We start from the raw sequence: 22,331 nt of genomic DNA on the forward strand, positions 1-22,331 counted from the left end.
ACCCAGTTGCAGAGTTAAAGTGCGCACTCATTACAAGAAGACATGATAGGTCACATTTAATAAACCTCGCCAGCTGCACACCGATAACCAATGGCAGGCAAAGCTGATGAAGAGCTGACCCAAGCACCATCTAAATAGGGAATCTAATTAGACAAAGGTATAAGCAGTTCTGGGTCTTTCGACCACACTATAAGCAGTTGAACTGGAATCAGTGAGTCTGATGTTGTCCCCCACCTCCCTCTGGTGGCCCGGTTGAGACATGACACCTGCATTCTTCCTGGAGCTTCCTGGGATTAGCTCCAGACTCAGTGCTCCCTAGTACTAGACAACTGATGGATGCATGTAACTCACAGCAGCAGGGCATGGTGCAGACAGAAATGAGGGTGACAATCCACTTGTGGGTCAAAGACAAACAAGGGTTTTTTTTAATTAAAATAAATACACTAGAGAAAGGCACAAATTAAAGTGACCATGAGGAGTCAAAACAACTAAGAAAAATAAGAACCAAATACAGAAACTATAAAATAACACCAGGGAACAGAACAACAAAAAAAAATAATTCCTAACACACAGTAACATGGGCACAATGACTGAAGAGCAAGACAAAGGCAAGGACTTAAATTCACTGAACTTAATACCTAACAAGGGCCAGGTGTGGCTATACAGAACTATGGCATGATCCTGGATCTGTCGGTTTTTCGAAACTCTTGCTGGATGTTGTCATAGCAGCACATTCAAATCCTCAAACCTGCTCGGAGCGGCTTTGTTTTACGTAAACAAGGATTATTTTACCCGCGACCCAGTAGGATAAGCGATTTGGAAAATGGATGAATGGATTATCTTACACACTTAATCAGTCTCCGTGCATGGAAATCCGTTCAGTCATGGCCTCGTCATTCATGGATGAACGACCAATTGCAAACGGTGCACAGATAATAAGAATGGAATTTCAAATTGAGAGGGTTTTGCGCGATCGGCAAGATCATTTATTCAATATAATTCATGCAGCGACCCATCGGGTCGGGTCGAGGTTCAAAGGGTTCGTCCCCGCTGTCCCCACCGTAGCAAACTACCCCTTCCAAGCGTGTGTTAATACACGTTTCCATACAGTAAATCCCGCACCACACACATCCTTATCAGGGCACGGCACACCAATAGCACTGCAATGCACAGTAATCCTCACACTTCGGGCATAGGCAAGCGTTATGGGACCAGTACCTCCTCTATAGTCCCACCCCGACCCCTAGCGGCTAGGCTGCTTACTTAAAACACGTAGAACACACATACAATAAGGACACGATTAAAATATAGCGTCCCCACCCCCCTCCGAAGATCAAGGGAAAGTTCACGCAGATCCATAATCTAGAGCGCAACACGGAAAGGGAATTCCCCCCCGCCGAGCCGTCACTATGAGGGGGCCACTGCTCACGTATATCAAACACCTGGGACTAAGCAGTGGTCATGCATTCCTACCCCCACCGTCCTGACTGTCATCGCCCTACCACACCGGAACCTGTCCCTACAGCCCGCTATCTGGCTTCATCGCCGGCAGCCCTAAACTGCATTGGAGCGGTACCTTCCTCCCGGACCCAACGAGTACTGCACCTAACAGAACGGTTCTCCCAAGCGCGGCTCTCACTCCTTCTCTTAATCCCAGGTCCCTCACAACCCAGGTGTAGCCACTTAATTAACTACTACCTTTCACGCCCATCCCTCACCCTCCACACGCACACACATCATTACAGTACGTATTAAATATTTGAATTCATCATACCCCTTTATAATCTACTACACAGCTGCATTTGAAAAACCGACTTATCCCGTATGAGTTTCACCGGCATTAACTCATCCAGGATGAGGCATCTGATCTCGGATGATTTAAGCGACATACGAAAAATACCCCCCTCGAACTCATCGCTTCAGGGTTACAGCCTCTGTGTTATACATTCAACCCACTGAGCTATGGCGCAGTTCGAGGGGCAGGTTGAACACACTAGGGGGTTAGACACACTTGGGCTGAAAGGCAAGAGACAGGAAGGTTTAGTTGGACAGACAACTAAACTGAACAAATGCTAAACTTCTTAGTCAACCAATTAGCCAAATTGTCATTTTATGAAGTTACAATCATCATAAAATCATAAAAATGACAATTTGGCAAATTGCTTGACTAAAAAGTTTAGCGTTTGCTCAGTTTAGTTGTCTGTCCAACATAGTTGTTTTATCAATGACAGTTACTGTACATGGTGTTGACATAACTTCAATTAATATTACATACTCTTGTTGGCTATATTAGTTTATTTTTCGGAGTACCACAGTATAGCATTCCTTCAGATTTACGTGTGATATTACAATTAGTCATTAAAAGTCTGGGCAAATTCAAAAGTGTTTGTAATCAGATAATAATTTTTAATTGGAAGGAGGACATTTTTTTTACAGTGTGGGAGTGTTTTAATTTAATATTTTGTAAATCATTTCGGAAAAGGATGACCACTCCTGGGTGTCATTTTTACGAAGGTACAATGTTATAAGGAAGTAAACATGTTTTAAGGAAATTGTTTTTTTTTTTACACGAGAATGTTTTTTTTCCAGATCTAATTTACATTATAATAATACATTGACCTATGCAAATACAACAGCTTTAATCTTCGGGAAAATAATAATAAAAAAAGTGCCGCAGTACGCAGTAAAATGTCATTGATATCATTCTTAATTTAAAAGTAAAGCATATGAAAACTTCTGAAGTAATTTCCTGATCGCTAAAGCAGTCCTATCGATCTTTTCAACATTGTGAATCTTGTTAATATTGGCTTATAATTTGTTACACATACCTCCAATGGGCAGCACTGCTAATATGTATTTAACTGTATAGGAAGAGTTTGGTTTTAGCTGACAAACCACAAGGAATAACAAGCAGGTAGCAATTTCGCAATTTCGTTACTGTAGTTAATGATAAAGACGGACGGGGACGCTGTTGCACACTGAAAGTTTCGGTCCATATAAAGTACCTCTGCCAAATAGTGAGTTTGAAAGAAACTAACAAAGTAGTTCAAGTAATGTGGGCGTGACTTTGTTACGCGGTAGAAGTTCGAGGAATCACCGCTTTGAAAGATTGAAGGCGGTGTTGGGGTTCAGTCTCTCTCTTCTCAGTGAGAAGTGAGACAAGCTTTGCACAAGTTTTATTTCAACCGACGGACACGCGCAAAGAGGACGCGCGCGCGGCTGTCTTTTAACTTTCGTCGTACTGTAGGATGGCATCCTCCCTTTTTTAGTCTGGACTGAAGAGAAGATAACGCTTAAATTAACAGGCAAGGCTTTATTCAAAATCTTAATACTTAACGCTGCGTTTGTTGTAATCACTTTTGAATATTATTTTGTACTGAAACAGCGTTCTAGACTATGACCTAATCGGCGCTGTTAGCCAGACGCTTCACTAAATGAAGCACTAAACTGTGATGCGGTCAATGTATTAGCTAGGTAAATTGTTAGGAACTTGGACAGTGTTCTGTGTATATTAACATCCATCAGTTCACTCTTCGTGACCTAATGGCGTATTGGAATATAAAAATATAATTTAAATTTGCGTGCTGCATATTATTCAATATTTTTCCGGCTAAATGTATTGTTGAAACTGAAAAGCTTGTCTTGTTTTCAAGTTAGTTTGCCATCCAGTTTTATTTAGCGAAACGAATACATCCTGCAACGTATTTTAGGCAGAAAAAGGCACAAGGCTGGGTTACATCATGGGATACGTTTCCCAAAAGCATAGTTACTAAAAACGTCAGCAGCATATAATGGAATCATGCAACTAAACGGTTCCAACTATGTAACCTGTTAACTAGAATTTTTAGAAAACTTACAATTGGATGGGACGCCTGTGCATAGTTTTATTGCGGGAATACTACCTATTTCACGGTAGCAAATATTTTTTGCTCTAATCTATGTAAAAAAGGCATGTCTTCCATATGTCTCCACACGACAGTTCAACAAATTTTATGTTGGAAAATAGCGGCAGTGATTATTCAGATCTTGGGAATTGGAATAGGGGACATTATTATGCATGATCACAAAGATACAGATTCAGTGATATACATGCATTTGTGGTGATAGTATAGCTTTTTAGAAACGTTGTATGGACTTGCAGCAGGTTTAGCAGAATAAGCTGGAATGAGAGCTATAATGCCATAATGACAGTGTCTATAGAGGGAGGGGGGGGGGGGGGTTCAGCGATGATTTAATCCTGACCAGTGTTGAAACCTACGCCCTAGCTCAGATGTGTTATCAGATTGTAGTTATTACAATGTGCAATATTTATATGAAGATGAATTAGAGCAAATACATTTACTACCGTAAAACAGACGCACTGGATAACTGTGCGGATGTCTTGATCATGGTGGTTTGCCAAGATATTCAAAAAATAACTGACATTTGACATGTTATACTGAAGGGCATAGCTAAAAATTCTGGGCCATCTGACACCATGTCACCCACCCACACCCCCTTTTTGGGTTGGCACTTTCAACTTTAGGAAGGATTTGCCCTGTAAAGTGCTGGGCCCCCTGAATCTGCCAGGGTATCCTTACTCCCCTAACACCCCTGTATCGTAAGAGCCAGTTTTATATCACGGTAGGAATGTAAAACCAGTACCAATTTTGTTTTTATTTTTTATCCATTCCTAACATAGTATAGTGTCTACTATACAATTCAGAAGCAGTGGTTATTGAAATACACATTATTCTGTGAATTTTGCTACACTTACGGTGGTACCTTTAAATTAGGAACTTACTGATATAAATCTCACAACATTTATAATAACCATTAATTTTCCAAAACCTCTTATCCATGGCACAATTTCAAAGACTCTGGAGCAGATACCGGCATAGGGTTGAGGCAGGGAACACCCTGATTGTCAGTTAATCCACATATTCTCACATATGGGCAGATGAGAGGAAGCAGTTCACCAGACTAAGGGAGGAAATGCAAACTCCACATACACAACATAAAAACCTGTGGGGGAATTAAGCCCTCAACCTTGAATGTGCGTGGCCATAGTGCTGTAAATGAGGCTTCACAGAAGTCCAGATAAAGTAGGCTTACCAAAAGTTGTGCATGATATAGTGTATCATTCTGTGTGAAAGCTGAAACTAATTCCATCCTGTTCTTATATTCAGTAGTGAATGTGCATATTTGTATACAAACTGTATGTACATATACATACAAACACACATATTTTCCAACTGCTTATCCAGTAATGAGTCTCTGAAATGGGTATATGGTTTAATTGAAATCGTGTCACAATCTCCCTTTAGTTAAACTTTAGTGCTGCATGTTAGACTATAAAGATGACTCATTTGGCTCACAAAAGAAGCAGAGTCTGATTTCTTTATAGCCTTAACATTGTCATTTAGATAACATGCATTTGTTTCTGCCGCACCTTTATAATGTTATAGAATGTTAAAAATATCAGTACTTTATGGCATTTAGTAGTGAACTACTGTAGCATGTTTTATGGTTTATATCTGACAAGGAACAAGAAATCCCATTGTTAATGCTATCAGAGAAGCAAAGTTCATAGGGTTCAATGGTAACATTTAATATTTGTTTATCAGCAATCCACATGTCAAAGTTTCTTGCTGTCAGTGGACTGGGTTGGTAAGTATAATACAGTATATACAGAATTCTCATAAGAACATAAGAAATTTACAAATGACAGGAGGCCATTCGAACCATCAAACTCGTTTGGGGAGAACTTAACTAATAGCTCAGAGCTGTTAAAATCTTATCTAGTTCTGATTTAAAGGAACCTGGGGCTTTAGCTTGTGCTACACTAGCAGGAAGACTATTCCTTACTCTAACTACACACTGTGTAAAGAAGTGCTTCCTCAAATTCATTTTAAAATGTTCTCCCGCTAATTTCCACTTATGGCCACGAGTTCTAATATTTAAACTAATATTGAAATAGACATTTGGCTGAACAGCATCCAGACCTGTTAGAATCTTATGTACCTGGATCATGTCCCCCTTTAGTCTCCTTTGCTCGAGGCTAAACAGATTGAGCTCAGCTAACCTCTCGTCATAATACATTCCTTTAAGACCAGGAATCATTCTCGTAGCCATACGTTGCACCTTTTCCAAGGCAGCAATGTACTTTTTAGAGTATGGTGACTAAACCTGCACACATTATTCTAGGTGGGGTCTTACTGAGGAATTATATAATTGTAGCATCACCTTCCCTTGACTTAAAACTCATTGAGTTTGAATGTTTACAGTAGCTAGAATGTTTGGAAAAACCTACTGGCACTGCAGGGAGCCCTGAAAATCCATAGCAGTGATGTTTCAGTGTGAATTAAATCCAATAAATATTCAAAGTGAACAGAAACCTACTGTTACATTGTGAATCAGATTTTGCAAGTTTGAAACTTATGAGGATAGTGTATGAAAATAGTGAGAAAACAGGGCCTATACACTTTGAAAGTCAGTGTTTATGTTGCAGTTATATGTCATTTCTGGCTCAGCAAAGTCCCTTTCCTGCTGTTGTATTTCAAAGCAGAAAGTGAACAACGGAGGATTAGCTTATGGCCTCATCCAGGAGATCACTTTGTCACAGCATACTGTAGTTATAAGCATTGAGGTTCAGAGACCTGAATATGCCCCAGGCCTTCTGTTGTTTCACCGATATGTAGCACTAGGCTTAGCACCCAAAGGCTGAACTGGAGAAAAATGACCGAAGCTAGCAGTCTTTGTCACCATTGTTTATGTAACACATAGATTATGTGTAATAAAACTGCTCAGGTCCATAATATAGTCTTATAATGTGCCAATCAATTGCTTAAATATCAACTTGAACCAGTGGTCTAATACTCTATGCTCAGTTTATTTTCATTTCCGCTATCTGTTTGATCGGGGACTCAACTTGAGATCTTTTCTCTGAAAATGCTGATTTAATGATTAGGTAGGGTATATAGACTATAACATGGTGTATCAGAAGTGTTTGGATTGTGTAACATGCAGCATTTCTTTATTTTGCAGAGGGGAAACATGACCAAGATGGAAGTGAAAACGTCACTTCTTGACAATATGATAGGAGTGGGGGATATGGTCCTCCTAGAGCCTCTGAACGAAGACTCCTTTATTCAAAACCTGAAGAATCGCTTTGACCGCGATGAGATCTATGTGAGTTTTTTTGTTTGAGTTTTTATACAGATAATAGATTATCAGTAGCTTGCCAAAACTTTCCTGTTGAATTTACAAAAATTATTTTAAATATTTGTTTTCAATTCTTTTTCCACTGCTTAAGTTTTATGCATAAAACCCTTATTTATGCTCAACTGTAGTTTTGGTTTGCTCTTTACCTAATTGATGCATTAATTTTAGTACAGTTTGTAAAAGTGAATGTGAATTTATTTGGCCTTTAGAAAACAGATTTTTAAAAAAAAGCTTTATACATGCAGACAAGAATATGTATTCAGTTGATCTTTTACATGTATGCCAAAATATTGCTATGACAAATCACTGTCAGACATTTCTTGTAGTTGGTCACCAGGTTTGCCCACAGCTCAGCAGGAATTTTCATCCACTCCTCTTTGTAGATCTCCTCCAAATCTTTAAGGTTTTTAGGCTGTCACTTGGTTATTTGTTACTTTGGCCGTATGCTTAGGGTCATTGTCTTGCTGGAAGACCCACCCGCAATGCATTTTCAGTTCCCTGGCTAAAGGATGGAGGTTCTCATCCAAGATATTACGGTACATGGCCTCATCCAACCTTCTTTTGATGCGGTCCTGTACCCTTGGCAGAAAAACACCCCGAAGCATAATGGTTCCACCTCTGTGTTTGACGTAGGGATGGTGTTCCTGGGGTTATAGTCAGCTTTCTTTTCCATCCAAACACGGCCAGTAGAGTTGATATCAAACAGCTCAATTTTGGTCTCATCTGACCACATCACATTCTTCCAAGCCTCATTGGAATTATTCAGGCAGTGTTTCCCCTACCATTATATTGGGGGGGGGGGGGGGCGCCCTGCCCCCCCAACGGCACCTCCCGCCCCCCCCTTGAAGGTCAAGTTAATTTTATTTTATTTTATATATAGTGCCAGATCACAACAGAAGATCACCTTTCCTATAGAACAGGTCTGTACATTGTCCTTTTATTAAACAAACTAAATAGTCTTATGTTATTTATCTTATTTACCTAACAGCTTGTCATTTTTGTCTCTACACGGTCGCACGTTTAAATTCGCCTCTGATCTCTGCTCCGATACACACGCACAGATACGTGTCTGCGCACACAGGTGAGCACACTCCCACCAGCGGACGGAGAGTGCGCATCGGAAAATATGTCACGTTAACCACCTGAAAAGCAGACAGAAATTAACAGGGTAATAAATATATTTTACAATGGGATTTTCTACTTTAAACTATCACTATTTTAAGATTTCAGATATCATTTTTAAAGCTTAGCAGTTAATGTATTTGCAGGTCAAGACAAACATCTGCAATAGGCTGCAAGGAGACCATCTTGCAGCCTGCATACATATGTCAATAAATAGGCCAGACGTTTCTGATTTCCCATATCAAGAGGGTCTAGAATGGTTCTTCCAGAAGCCCAGAAAGATACACTGCAGTGACAAAAGCTGCACACTTTGTGGATAATTGTCATAAAAAGAAATGTTTTGATGTTTAGTTCAGTTATATTGACTGCTGTCATTAAAAGAAACACATGAACACCATGAATCCTGTTGGTATCTATCTGCCCCCCCCCCCCCCACCCCCCCAAAACTGTAAACCTAGGTATACAGGGAAACACTGATTCAGGTGTTCATAGGTATATTTCAGAAGGGCCTGAACATGGGCCCTCTTGAGCAGGGGTACTTAGCGAGCACTGCAGGATTTCAAACCACAGCTGCATATTATCTTACCAGTGGTTTTCTTGGGTGCCGTGGTGGTGCTGTGGTTTGCGCTGCTGCCTCACAGCAAGAAGGTCCTGGGTTCGGGTTTCTGTGAAGAGTCTGCAAGCTCTCCCCGTGCTCATGTAGATTTTCGCCGGGGGTTCCGGGTTCCTCCCACGGTCCAAAAGCGTGCATGATAGGTTGATTGGTGTGTTTAAATTGGCCCTGTAGTTGTATGCGTGTGTGTGCCCTGCGGTGTGTTGGTGACTGCCCAGGGTTGGTTCCTGTGTTGGTGCACATGTGCTTGACCTAATGTCTTGCTGGCTTGTAGGGGATCAAATAATTATATCCCTAGATAAATGATAAATTCACTTGTGTTTGTCACATGATGAGTTTTTCTTGTCTGTTTTATTGAAAATCTGTCTTCTGGTGTTAAAATAAACCTACAATTTGAAATTATAGACTTCTCTTTTGTATATAAATGGGTCTAGTTTGGAATTCAGCTGGGGGTCAAATAATTATTTCCCTTCCTGTATGTGTTTCCATACAGTAAGTTGTTACGTAGGCTGCCCATTGGCTCCCTTCCACTAGCAGTTCATGGTTGAGGAGTTGCTATATATTTTGGGACATACAGCTGAGAAATATTGTCAAACATGATTGTTAAGATATTTCCATTGATTTCCTCATCAATTGTTCCATATTAATAGTTACAATGAGGATATTGCTCATGTTACTATCCCTTCTGGGCCTCAGCTCTGTTGCATGTTTTTCTGATGAATATCCAAGGCTGTTATTAAAGCTTTGTTACATTGTGCCGACTAACACATACGGGACGGGGTGATGTCACTGTTTAAATACTCGCTGACCTGCGGTATCACAGGGCTCTGGGCTCAGCCCATTGTTTAGCTCCAGAATTTTCACCTCATGTAATAATATGTGTTCTGCCTTCAGGCAATTGATTCACTCCTGAGCTGAATTGAAATTCACCTTTTATTTTTTACCTAAATCATTTAGCCTAAGGTGATTAATTCCGAGTATGGGCATATTTTGTATTCATAATTATTACATACCATTTGTTCCATTTCAGTAATAGGTATAAATGAAACTTACTATGACAACTATAATCTCCAATGTGTTACGTATTGACAATGCATTGAGAGAAGTAATTTGTGTCATATGATATCCTGATATTTTAATTCTGGCAAGTTGGTATCACAGTAAGAAAACCACATATCCACAAATCCTTATCTGAAGGTGTGGTACCTTCTGATTGGAAGCACGCCTTCATAACGCCTATTTTCAAAAAAGGGGATAGAAGTAATTTGTCTAACTATAGGCCAATCAGTCTAACTTGTATAACTGGTAAAGTTATGGAGGCTATAATCAAAGAGAAAATGATAGATTACCTGGACTCCAATAACATTTTTCGGGATAGCCAGCATGGATTTAGAAGAGGTAGATCCTGTTTAACAAATCTGTTGGAGTTTTTTGAGGAAGCTACTCAGGAAGTTGATGATAAGAAGGCCTATGATGTCATCTACTTAGATTTCCAAAAGGCTTTTGATGTTGTCCCCCACAAGAGGCTCCTACTTAAACTCAAAGCGACTGGTATTTTAGGTACCGTAGCGACCTGGATTGATAACTGGTTAACAGATAGGAAACAGCGAGTAGTTATAAGAGGCACAATGTCACAGTGGGCTTGCGTTCATAGTCGAGTACCGCAGGGTTCGATTTTAGGACCACTATTGTTCCTAATTTACATAAATGATATGGATACCAATATATACAGTAAACTGGTGAAATTTGCAGATGACACCAAGGTGGGTGGTGTAGCAGATACTGAATTAGTGGCTCAGCAGCTACAGCGGGATCTTGATTTAATTAGTGACTGGGCCGATACCTGGCAGATGAAATTTAACGTCGATAAATGTAAGGTACTCCATCTAGGGAGCAGAAATATAAAGTACAGGTATTTCATGGGTGTCACTGAAATAAAGGTAGCTGATCATGAGAAAGACCTTGGTGTGTATGTTGATGCTTCCATGTCCCATTCTCGCCAGTGTGGGGAAGCAATAAAAAAGGCCAATAGGATGTTGGGGTATATCTCCAGGTGTGTGGAGTTTAAGTCAAAGGAGGTAATGCTAAGATTATATAATTCCTTGGTGAGACCTCACCTAGAATATTGTGTGCAGGTTTGGTCACCATATCTTAAAAAGGACATTGTGGCCTTAGAAAAGGTGCAGCGTAGGGCCACAAAAATGATTCCTGGTCTTAGAGGAATGTCATACGAGGAACGGTTACTTGAGCTAAATCTGTTCAGTCTCAAGCAAAGGAGATTGAGGGGGGACATGATCCAGGTATATAAGATTCTAACAGGTTTGGATGCTGTTCAACCAAATAGTTACTTCAGCATTAGTTTAAATACACGAACTCGTGGCCATAGGTGGAAATTAGCGGGAGAACATTTCAAGCTGGATTTAAGGAAGCACTTCTTTACGCAGCGTGTAGTCAGAGTATGGAATAGCCTTCCTGATAATGTAGTGCAAGCTGAATCCTTGGGTTCCTTTAAATCAGAGCTAGATAAGATTTTAACGACTCTGAGCTATTAGTTTAGTTCTCCCCAAGCGAGCTTGATGGGCCGAATGGCCTCCTCTCGTTTGTATAGTTCTTATGTTCTTATGTTCTATATACAGTATGTCCAGCTGCCTTTTCAGAAAGCTAAACTATTTGTCAGTGTGTTGGCAAAAGTATTTCTAGATATATGGTTGCCTCATAACTGATACCATTTCAACAAATTTCAGTTTGTATCCACATTTTACTCCCTTAAAACATTCGCCCTCCATTCTGAGATTTTCCAGGTTAACACTGATAACGTGTTTGAACTTGCTGTATAACAGTAAGATCATGGAGCTTTAGCTGAGAGATAATGATGCTTGCTGATAAGTAGTCATAAGCATTTTTGTCTGGTAAATAGGGGCTGTGCCCTAACAATGTGCTTTTTCTGAATTGTTTGATTTCTGTGTTGTGCAGTAAGAGGTTAAGTCAAACCCAAGCATTGATTATCACGATTATCATTAACTATGACAATTTAAATATTTGTATAACAATATAAAGCCGTATCTTAAATATGGCAAAGTACTGCAGACATGCAGGCCAGGACTTGCTGCTGTCGTGGAGGTTGGGAGAGTCATAAGGCATTTTTCAGGTTCTAGCATGTAATGCTGACTGCTGGAATGGGCTTCTGTTAAAACAAGCTTCAGCTGCCACTGCTTTAAAAATATTAAGGCCATCCTGTATGTTACCTATAATACCAGTTGATATTTTGAATCGGTCAGTTTCATAAGTATACAGGTTATATACCTCCACTGCGATATTACAATATCTGCGCCAACTGCATCAGTTATTTACTTACAACAATCATTAAAGGTGTGTGTGTGTGTGTGTATGTATGCATATATATTAGACGTGTAACGTATATAAAAATCACAGTCAGGTATGTACCTCAGTTTAGAAGTCACAGTTCATGAAATTTTGGTACAGCTGAGGTAAATAAACAAAACATGAATTGCTTCTTTTTTCTGTATTAAACAGTGGTTTACTGAACTTAACTAAAAAGTTTCTGTCGGTTCGGGTTGGGCCATTAATAGAAAATTAATCAAAACCGACATTCAGAACCTCTAATTCAGGGGTAGGGAACCTGATCCATGGAGAGCCGGTGTGGGTGCGGGTTTTTGGGATGGCCTCTCAATCAGCCAATAATAAAGCAGCGATTCTCAACTCCAGTCCTTGGAATCCACTGTTATTGGCTGATTGAGAGGTCATCCCAAAAACCCGCACCCACACCGGCTCTCCATGGATCAGGTTCCCCACCCCTGCTCTAATTGGTGTAATGTTGCCGATGTCAGTTACTTAGTTTTTTTTTTTTAATTCTGTTAATACTTAAAAATTCTGTTAATACTTTCCCCAGTCTGTGTTCATGTACTGTCCATCCAGTCATCAAAACCAAAACCATCCAGTCTGCGTGATGGAAGCAATAAGGAGAACTCAAACACTGAGCTGGCTAAGCAACTCGAGCAGTCCGTACTAAAGAAAAATGCCGTTTCTGTCTTTTGGTCACATTGTGGCTTTAGTGAGGACGGCACCAAACAAAAAGAGAAATTAAATGTAAACACTATAAAAAACCACAAATACTACCACCAATTCGTTTCAACACTAGCCATATTTCAAATAGAGTAGAAATTGCTTATAGTGATCACGGTTATAGTGATCAACCGCTTATGTGGATCAAAAAGCTTGGCACAGAGATTCCTATACAAATACTAAATTATTTGTTTATACTAATAAAGTAGTCAGCGTACAGTGTTCATTTTGGGTCTTTTTATACACAACATATGGAAAAAATTAAACAACACTAATTATTTTTTTTTATTGCCTACTTTGCCTTGCAGTAACCCATTGGCTTCTGTCTAGGTATCTGAGGCTAATGCTGCATGCACAGAAAACCTGACGGGAAAAAGAAAGTAATTTTCTCTCAATGACTAATATAGACTCGTCAAAGTTTGCAGCAAACCATCCTGGTTAATTTTCGCGTTTTGACTTCATGTCAACTGTTGCACACCCCTTGGTTTTCCTGATTTCTTTACGGGCAATTTTGAATTAATTTTACAATGTTTGCATGTATCCATATAATGCACAATGGGACAATACATGATTGGGTTAATAACTATAAAACTAGACAATACAGGCACATCTAGTGAAGTGTGCTTGGATTTATGGACTCCAGGGAACAATGCACACTCCTTGGATTTTCAACTTATTTTTGTCTGTACTTCTTATTGATTATTGTATTGTTTCCATGCATGTATGTTAATGCATAATGGGGCAATAGTGTTAATTGATCCAAAACTAAATGAGATAGCCACACCTAGTAAAGTGTGCATTGAACAGTGGACTCTAAGGAACAATGCACACTCTCTGGATTTTCAGATTATTTTTGCCTATAATAGTTAATAATTATTACATTGTATCCATATTATATATCATTGGGGCAATACCCGAACGGGTTAATAGCTCTAAAACCAAATTAGACAGGCATGTAAAGTATACATTCATCAGTGGACTCTCAGGGACAATGCACATCCCTTAGTTTTTGAACTTTCTCTGTGATATTTATTATTTATTATGCTGTGTCGAGGGAGGTGTGATGGTGCGATGGTTAGCGCTGTTGCCAAAATGGTCCGAGGTTTACTGCTCGGGTCGGACGTAGGACCTTTCTGTGTGGAGTTTGCATTCTTTTCCCGTGTTCGTGTTGGTTTCTGCCAGGGGTTCTGGTTTCCTCCCACAGTCCAAAAGTGTGTGTGGTAGGTTAATTGGTGACTCTAAGCTGGCCCTGAAATGGTGCCTGTGTGCACCCTGTGCTGTGGTGGCAACCATCCAGGGTTGGTACCAGCCTGTGCCTTTTGTTCCTGGGATAGACTCTGGTTCCCCCTGTGATTCTGGTTGGGATTAAGTGGTTACAGTGATGGATGGGTGTTGTATCTATATTATATGCAATGGGGCAATATATGAAGGGGTTAATAGCTCTAAAACCAAATAACACAGTCATGTCCTATAAAGTATGCATTGATCAGTAGCCTCTGAAGGACAATGCATGCCCCTTGGAACTTTCCCTATAGTAGTTATTAAGAATTACTTTGTATCCATATTATATGTCACTTGGCAGTACATGAACAGGTTAATAGCTCTAAAAGCATCATTTCAGTTGCTCGAAATATTAAATGAATAACCATAAATGGTTAATCCGTGTGTTTCCTTGAATTATTATTAAAATCATAAAGATATGCAGTCTTTCATTAAAGAAAATATGCCAGCTTTAATAGTTGAGTATATGTACAGTATAAACCTTGTCGATGCTCAGTGCTACTGTCAACACTGCTGCAGCCTACTCATAAACAACTAAAATTTTCTTAAAAGTATATATATATATATTATAAAAAAAAGTATCAAATATGCCAGGATACTGCTGCTTCCCTTTTTTTTTAAGATATCGATAATGAGATGGTAACATATTCAAGAACAATTAGTGTTGTAGTCTCCTGCTGCCAGAGCCCATACATGGTCATATGACTTTATTTTCTGAACCCTTTCTGATTTTACACATTCAGTTCACAGGATTGTTAGTAAACTGACATCCAGTACAATTAGTGAGCTTTGCTGAGAATTAAGTATTTTATCCTATTATAAGTAAGTGGATATGGTTGATTTTTTTTTCATTCTATTTATTATCAACCTACATGTATTATGTATAATTATCTTTTTCATCAGGCCTATGTGGTTGTACTTTTTTGTTTTGACTGGGTTTGTAGTAGAAATTCTGTTTTAATGTATGTTGCTGTCTTCTGGGAGAGATCTTGTCTCTAGGTCCTTGAGTGATGTTCTTTATTCATTTCTCTCTGCAGACTTACATTGGCAGTGTGGTCATCTCCATAAATCCTTATAGGTCACTGCCAATCTACACAGCAGACAAGGTGGAGGAATACCGCAACAGAAACTTCTATGAGCTCAGCCCACACGTGTAAGTGTCCGTGACAAGATACACAAACACAAGTACATAGTACTCTGAGCAAGGTTTATTTTCAGCATTGGTAGGGATCAATCAGCTCCGAACCCCCACCCCCCTAAACACACTGTACTCCCACAACCCTACCATTCATACTCAAATACCCTTGACTCATATAACATTTACATATTGCATATATAATACAATATATGTCACTATAATAATTTTCTTGAGTAAAATCATAAAAAGTTCCTTCACTCAAAAACATGTGGATAATTTACGACTAATGAATAACTGCTAGGGGTTACTTTGATTAATCAAAGATATGACATTTTCTTGCTAATAAAAGTACTCAAACATACTGTAAATTTATGTGTTAGCCAAGAATAATGAGTTGATTTTTAGTAAATGTTAAGTGAGTAACGTGCACATGTAGAATATCTTAGTGTGTGCAAAAACATTTTACTGGTAGTGTATATACGTAGGTGAAATCAAGTTTTTGGGTCAGTGTGCAGGGTCAGCCAGTGTTTACCCCTTGAATCCTTGAACTACACACCACACTGTTGTTTAGATTAACATTAACTCAAATAATTCCACTCTTCCAAAAGCTTTGTCCAGTTTTCATTTATACACATTGTAGACCTTGGTCAGACAGTCAGTGTTCAGTTTCCCTGGAGTCACCCTCTGTTGGATTCAATTTGTTAAACCTAAGGTCTTGATTCAGACTTGAATAAGGTGGACTCTAACACACTAGTGGGATTAGGGAAAAAAATATTCCAGTGGCCCATATGTGTAAGGGGCAGGCATACCCTTCAAACTACTCTTCAGGTGATACAAGAATGATTTAAAAAAGTAAAAATGCTGTAGTTTTAATGTTAGTTATTGACATCTAAGTTGAAACGATTAATCGCCTTAGTCGCTTAAAATTGATTCCCAAATTAGTTGGCAACTAATTCAATACTTGGTGAAGTCATCACTTGATTAGTTAGATTCCATGGTGAAGTCATCACTTGTGTTTCTTTTGTTAAATTGAAATGTTTTGATATTACCGCTCACTAGAAAGGAGTTAACCAAAGCACGATGGTAGCTTCAAAAACAAAAAACCCGAAAGCGTGGGAGCATTTCACACTAAACTTCGAAAATGTCAGTTGGATAATTTGTAAAACTGACCATAATTATCATGGGAATACATCCTCTATGCTCGAGAATCTGAAGAGGAAGCACCTCAGCTCACTGATTTAAGAGGACTCATCTCAGTAAGTTAGTTATGCTAGCTAGCTAGTTACCTAATGTTAATTTTAAAAGCCATTCTACTTCATGTTATGAGCTGTAAGATTTTCTATTTTCAAATGCATATTCTTTTGAATTGTTAAAGAAGTTGGATAATGCCGGCATTACACCTAATGACTTTTCAAGCAATTTCACTGCCGCAGAAAAATTTCCATTGTCGGACAAAATCATGAGCATTTTGTTGCAGTTGTAGCACGCTTCCATCATCTCAGTCGTTAGGTGTAAGGTGGTCTAAATAGCTGTCTTATGTTAGCCTAGCTGGGCGGCATGGTGGTGCAGTGGTTAGCACTGTTGCCTACCACCTCTGGGACTCGCGTTCGAGTCTCTGCCTGGGTCACATGTGTGTGGAGTTTGCATGTTCTCCCCATGCCGTCCTGGGGTTTCCTCCAGGTACTCTGGTTTCCCCCCACAGTCCAAAGACATGCTGAGGCTAATTGGACTTGCTAAATTACCCATAGTAGTGCTTGTGTGTGTGAATGGCGTTTCCTGCGATGGGCTGGCCCCCAATCCTGGGTTGTTCCCTGCTTCGTGCCCATTGCTTCCAGGATAGGCTGTGGACCCCCCACAACCCAGTAGGATAAACAGCTTGGAAATATGGATGGATGTTTGGTTTACTTGATTTAGGGGAAACTGATATAGTTTTGGCATATTTAATTGCTGCTCATTGCTTATCCTTGGTTTTAAATTTTAACAGTACAAATGGATTTTTAAAAATCTTTTGTATTAACAGGAACACTCATTGTTAGCAAATGTATGAAACAACCTCAAGCTAAATTTAAAAGCTGGTAGCTGATACCAAATAAGAGTTATTTGGTAATTGGGTGATTCATCCGACTAATCGATTATCAAAATAGTTGTTTGTTGCAGCGCTACAAACAACCCAAGAAATTCAAAACCACTTTTTTCTTCTCTGCATCTCATCATCCACTGTGTTCCATGTTGCTATTTATACAGAATGCTATCAAGTTATTTTGTATGTTTAGTTGAATTTTGTGCAGTAATTAAATAACCAGCAATGTTCTTTTTTTACAGTATCCAGTAGATGCTGTATAAGTAGATCTTTTTTTAAAATAGTCAATCAAAGGTTCCTAATGGGAGGAAATGTCCCAGTTAAAAATTGTCACATATAATGTTGGAGAGCCATAAACCAGGCTAACAAATAAGTGATTTATTTTCATTTGCATAACATGATGTTGTTTGGGTCATTAGAGGACCACCTCGGTGAAACACTTTGATGATCCATTAAAATAGATGGAAGTAATGACAATTTCACAGGCAATTTGCCATTTTACTACAGGGGGAGTATATTAGAAGTTCATGGGCAATCTAATCCAAATCTTCAAGCTATTTGGCACATCCACACTTCAAGATTGCTTCAAGACAAAATATTGTTTCATACTTGATTAATCCTTTATATGACAATTTAGTTTGGCTTTTTTGTATTTATAGGTTTTGTTTTTATCTATACATTGTAAGAAACTAGGTGCTAAATATTGTGAATGTTATGAAGCTGGTGGCCTGCAGGAAAGAAGTAATCAACTAAAATACAAGAGTTTTGGCAGTTTAACTTTTTCATTTACTCGCAAGCAGCAATTCAAAATTACTTTAGCCACTACTATTTTTTTAATTTCTCAGATTTTTGCTCCAAGCAGTCTGTTAAATGCTTTCTACAACATTTTATGCTTGCTGTGGCAAGTAGAATTCAGTTTGGCAACAGCTCTGGGGAAGAAGCTCTTTCTGAGGCTGATTGATTGAGCATGTATAGTCCAGATGGCAAGAAAGTGAGCAGAACATTGCTGGGTTGAGTTAGGTTTGTGAAGATGCTGAGGACAGCAGTCATTGTTGATGTCCTCAGTTTTGCCTTTTGTGAGGCAGTGATCTCTTTTGATGATTGTTTTGTTGCAGGGCTCTTCAGTCTCAGGTAGAGCAACTGATGTACGATGCTGTTTAGTAGTAGGTCAGGATATTCATATTAGTACGTTGGTAGAAATTTACAAGGAGTTGTTAAGGCAGGTATGCTCCTTTTTACCTCTTTAGGAAATACAGTGTCCAAACACTGTTTTACCTTTTTGATCACAGTTTATATGATTGTCCTTAGGGATATGAACAGAACAGAAGTTGAAGCTGGAGACTCACACTATTACAGCTCCATTGACCCGGAGAGGGAATTGATTGCCAAATCTGGATTTTCTGAAAACTGTTATCAGTTTTTGTACTTCTTGGCATTGAGGTGTTAATCAAATACCACCCAGGTACTTTGTCTACCTCCTCATTAAACATTTACTTGTTGTTGCTGGAGATCAGCCCTATGACAGTCATGTTACAGACATACTGCAGTCATTGGTGAACATTGCATGGAACATTTAGCCCTGTGCCATTGGAGTGGAGAGGGAATGGGTGCACAACCTGACAGTTTTCCGCCTGGTGATCCAGGATCTAGTTACAAAGTGGTGTGTTCTTCTGATTTGTTCAAACCGCTCCATCATGATACCTAAGGCAGTTACTCAGTCCCCACTGTGCAGAATTGGTTGCAGTATTCCAGAGGTACTGGAAAAATTGATGATTGACTTATATTTTTTATGTTATTATATGTTTATATATATATTTTTTATGTTCAAAAGAATTACAGGGGATTTAATCACCTACTGCCTTCATAGTTCAATATTGGTTCTTTTTGGTCATTTTCTTTTGTATTGTTGCCTTTATTGTTTAAAGGGTTACCCTAGCAGATGTTCGCACTTAACTTTAAATGTCCTCTCTGGGTGTGTCTACATACTGCTGGCAGTATATAGGAAACCATGGAAGTTCCTGGTCCTACAGCTCAAGTTGAAACATTAGGGTGATAACTTACAATGTGACAATATTTTGAGCTATGAACAGAAAGTAATATGTGTGTGTTTTGTCCCCTTGAGAGCAGTTTGTGGGATTCTTCTTGTGGTAATATCTGCATCTGAACTTTGGCTATCCAAACCGTTTATTGCACAGCCCGAGGATAAAGTTATTCTTTGGGTAGCTAGGGAATTGGCACCAAATTTGAGTCACACCAACACAAGCACACATGCACGCAAAGCAAACCAAAATTCTCTGTTAGCCCTTTGCCCTGTGCTGTTCTACTGTAGGATGGTTTCCAGGCTTCACACAACCTTTTTTTTGAATGGGCAGTTGGAAGTTGGTTGTAATTAGTTTTAGTACTTTAGTTTGATCTGCGATAGTGTTGTACAATTGCTAGATACAAACCAACACAATAAATGTTGCATTCAGATGTTGCATATCTTGTCAATAGGGGCCACTAATGTTTTGGAAGTGTAAGGGAATAAAAGCACTTTTATCAAAACACCCAAGACAGTCTTTTTAATTGTATCAAGCAGTGTGGCCTGAATTTTGGAGCAGCTAGTGGGAGTGTGTTTTTCTTCCTTTTCTGTTTTAGCTATGCCCTGGCTGATGAGGCCTACCGGTCACTGAGGGACCAGGATAGAGACCAGTGTATCCTCATCACGGGGGAGAGTGGAGCAGGGAAGACAGGTACTGTTTTGTATTACATATTTGCTTATTGCTCCCCTCATTGTAGCCATGCTTATCATAGTAGGGTCTCCTAAAACACCCACCTGTATTTGAAAACCTTTTTTTGCTCATTTGTGTAGCTCTGTGGGTTAGGACTCAGAATTGAAAGATCATCATTTCAAATCCTACAGCTGGTAGAGTGATGCCACCACTGGGCCCTTGAGTAAGGCCCTAAACCACAATTGTCTGTAGTTCGTATGAAAAGCATGATAGGCTTTTTAATACACAATTTCCCGACAATGATTAATAAAGTACCTCAATTCAATATGTATTGGTATTCACAACATAGCGAGGCAAATTTAAATTAGCCTCACACATGATTTTCAGCTTTTGAAGTTCAATTTATATTTTAATCCAATTAGTTGATTTTGTCTATGTTCAAAATAGTAAAGGATGTGACTTTCTCAGCCAGATATGTAGTATTGCTAAAACATTATAAACAGTAAGATGAATAGCTCTCTGGGTTGGCACCACATTATGGGTTATTCCCTGCCTTGCTTCAGGATAGGCTCTAGACTCCTTTGACCCAGCATGAATGGATGAATTTATGAATGAATGAACAAACAATTTCATTGTATTCTCTTGATTTCAGTATGGATTTGTTTGCAACCTCTTGGCTTTGCTTCCCTAAGAAGTGCTTATATTTGGGTAATACAGGCTATTTTGCAGATCGTTCTACTGCTCTTTCCACTCCTTGTGTGTTTTCCCTTACTTTGTCTTTATCCCTTCCAGCATAATATCTTTGTTGAATTTTTCTTTTTTTTCATTCTGCATGCTTTCATAGTGACGAATTATATCCATATTTTTCACTCTTTTGGGTCAAGTCTAGGCACTAACACTGGCATAATATTAGCGAGGCTAAATTAGCCTCGTCCTTTAGCGAGGCCCTTAACTCCCAGCTCCCTGGGTGCCGCTACAGGTGGCAGCCCTTTGCAGACAACTTACTCTATGAAAAAGAGCAAGTTGTGGGAGGCGTAAAGACAATGCAAGACGATCAATAAAGTATCGATTATTATTATTATTATTATAATTGCATGTTTCATGTCAGTCGTCTTGCATTTGTTTTGAAACACGGTGTATGCACCTTTGTTATTGCAATTGTAATGTAACTGTTACTATCAGTCAATCAATCAGATTGTCATATTTACTATCGCCTCATGGTTAAGGTTTTTGTACTGCCTAGTCTGTAGCATCAGTAGCGATATCATGTCTCTAGACTCTATAGTCTATAATGATGAACATGCACACAAAACAACATGCAAATACCTGTGTAATAATCATCTAAAAGTTTTCTTTTGTTAGAACACATAAGCTAGCCCATACTCCATTGTCAAGCATGGTGGTATAAGTGCTGAGATTTGGTGGTTCTTTATAACATATTCAGTGCTGACCTTCCTTTTTTGGCAACTTGTTCCAGAGGCCAGCAAGCTGGTGATGTCATATGTGGCAGCTGTGTGTGGGAAAGGTGCTGAGGTCAACAAGGTGAAGGAGCAGCTGCTTCAGTCCAATCCTGTGCTGGAGGGTGAGGACATATGACAGATGAATAAAGGGAGAAGACTGAGCAGCCAGTTTTGCCCTCAATATGCATCACAAACTGTGTACAGAAATGCCGCACATTTATTTGATGGTTAATTGGCATGTCCTGTTTTTATTTTAGGTCTTTATTGTTACCTGCTGGGTCTCAGGGGGAAGGGGGGATGGTAGGAAGGCAGCATTGGCTACCAGGCTAAGGTACATGCTGCAAGGGATGCCAGTACATGAAAGAAATTTAAAGTCACTTAATCTTTGGGTTATTGGCAGAACCCACAGTATGTGACAGATCCCCCCAGGACAGGGAGAACATGCAAACTCCACGCTAGGGCAGGATTTGAACCCCCAACCCTGGAAGAATTAGATGACATTGCTACCTACTGGCAAATTTCATCATTTATATTGCTTTGCATTTGATATAAATCTGAATCTTTATGCCTTGTTTTTTTTCAGAAAGATGACAAAAATGTAAATACAGACGCCCCTCTACTTACAAATGTTCAACTTATA

General features: G+C 39.2%; 1 protein-coding gene across 1 annotated transcript in view; it reads left to right on the forward strand.

The window, feature by feature from the left end:
* Window positions 1–3,115: 3,115 nt before the first annotated feature.
* The window catches only part of LOC125742724 (unconventional myosin-Ib-like), a 50,560-nt gene continuing 31,344 nt past the window's right edge, over window positions 3,116–22,331 (forward strand). Inside the window, exons 1-5 of the mRNA XM_049014988.1 lie at window positions 3,116–3,305; window positions 7,027–7,170; window positions 15,340–15,455; window positions 20,158–20,252; window positions 21,709–21,813. Of these exons, the coding sequence (XP_048870945.1) occupies window positions 7,036–7,170; window positions 15,340–15,455; window positions 20,158–20,252; window positions 21,709–21,813 (451 nt within the window). The 5' untranslated portion in view covers window positions 3,116–3,305; window positions 7,027–7,035. The remainder of the gene's footprint in view (window positions 3,306–7,026; window positions 7,171–15,339; window positions 15,456–20,157; window positions 20,253–21,708; window positions 21,814–22,331) is intronic.

Source organism: Brienomyrus brachyistius, chromosome 1, assembly GCF_023856365.1.
Source record: "Brienomyrus brachyistius isolate T26 chromosome 1, BBRACH_0.4, whole genome shotgun sequence".
NCBI lineage: Eukaryota > Metazoa > Chordata > Actinopteri > Osteoglossiformes > Mormyridae > Brienomyrus > Brienomyrus brachyistius.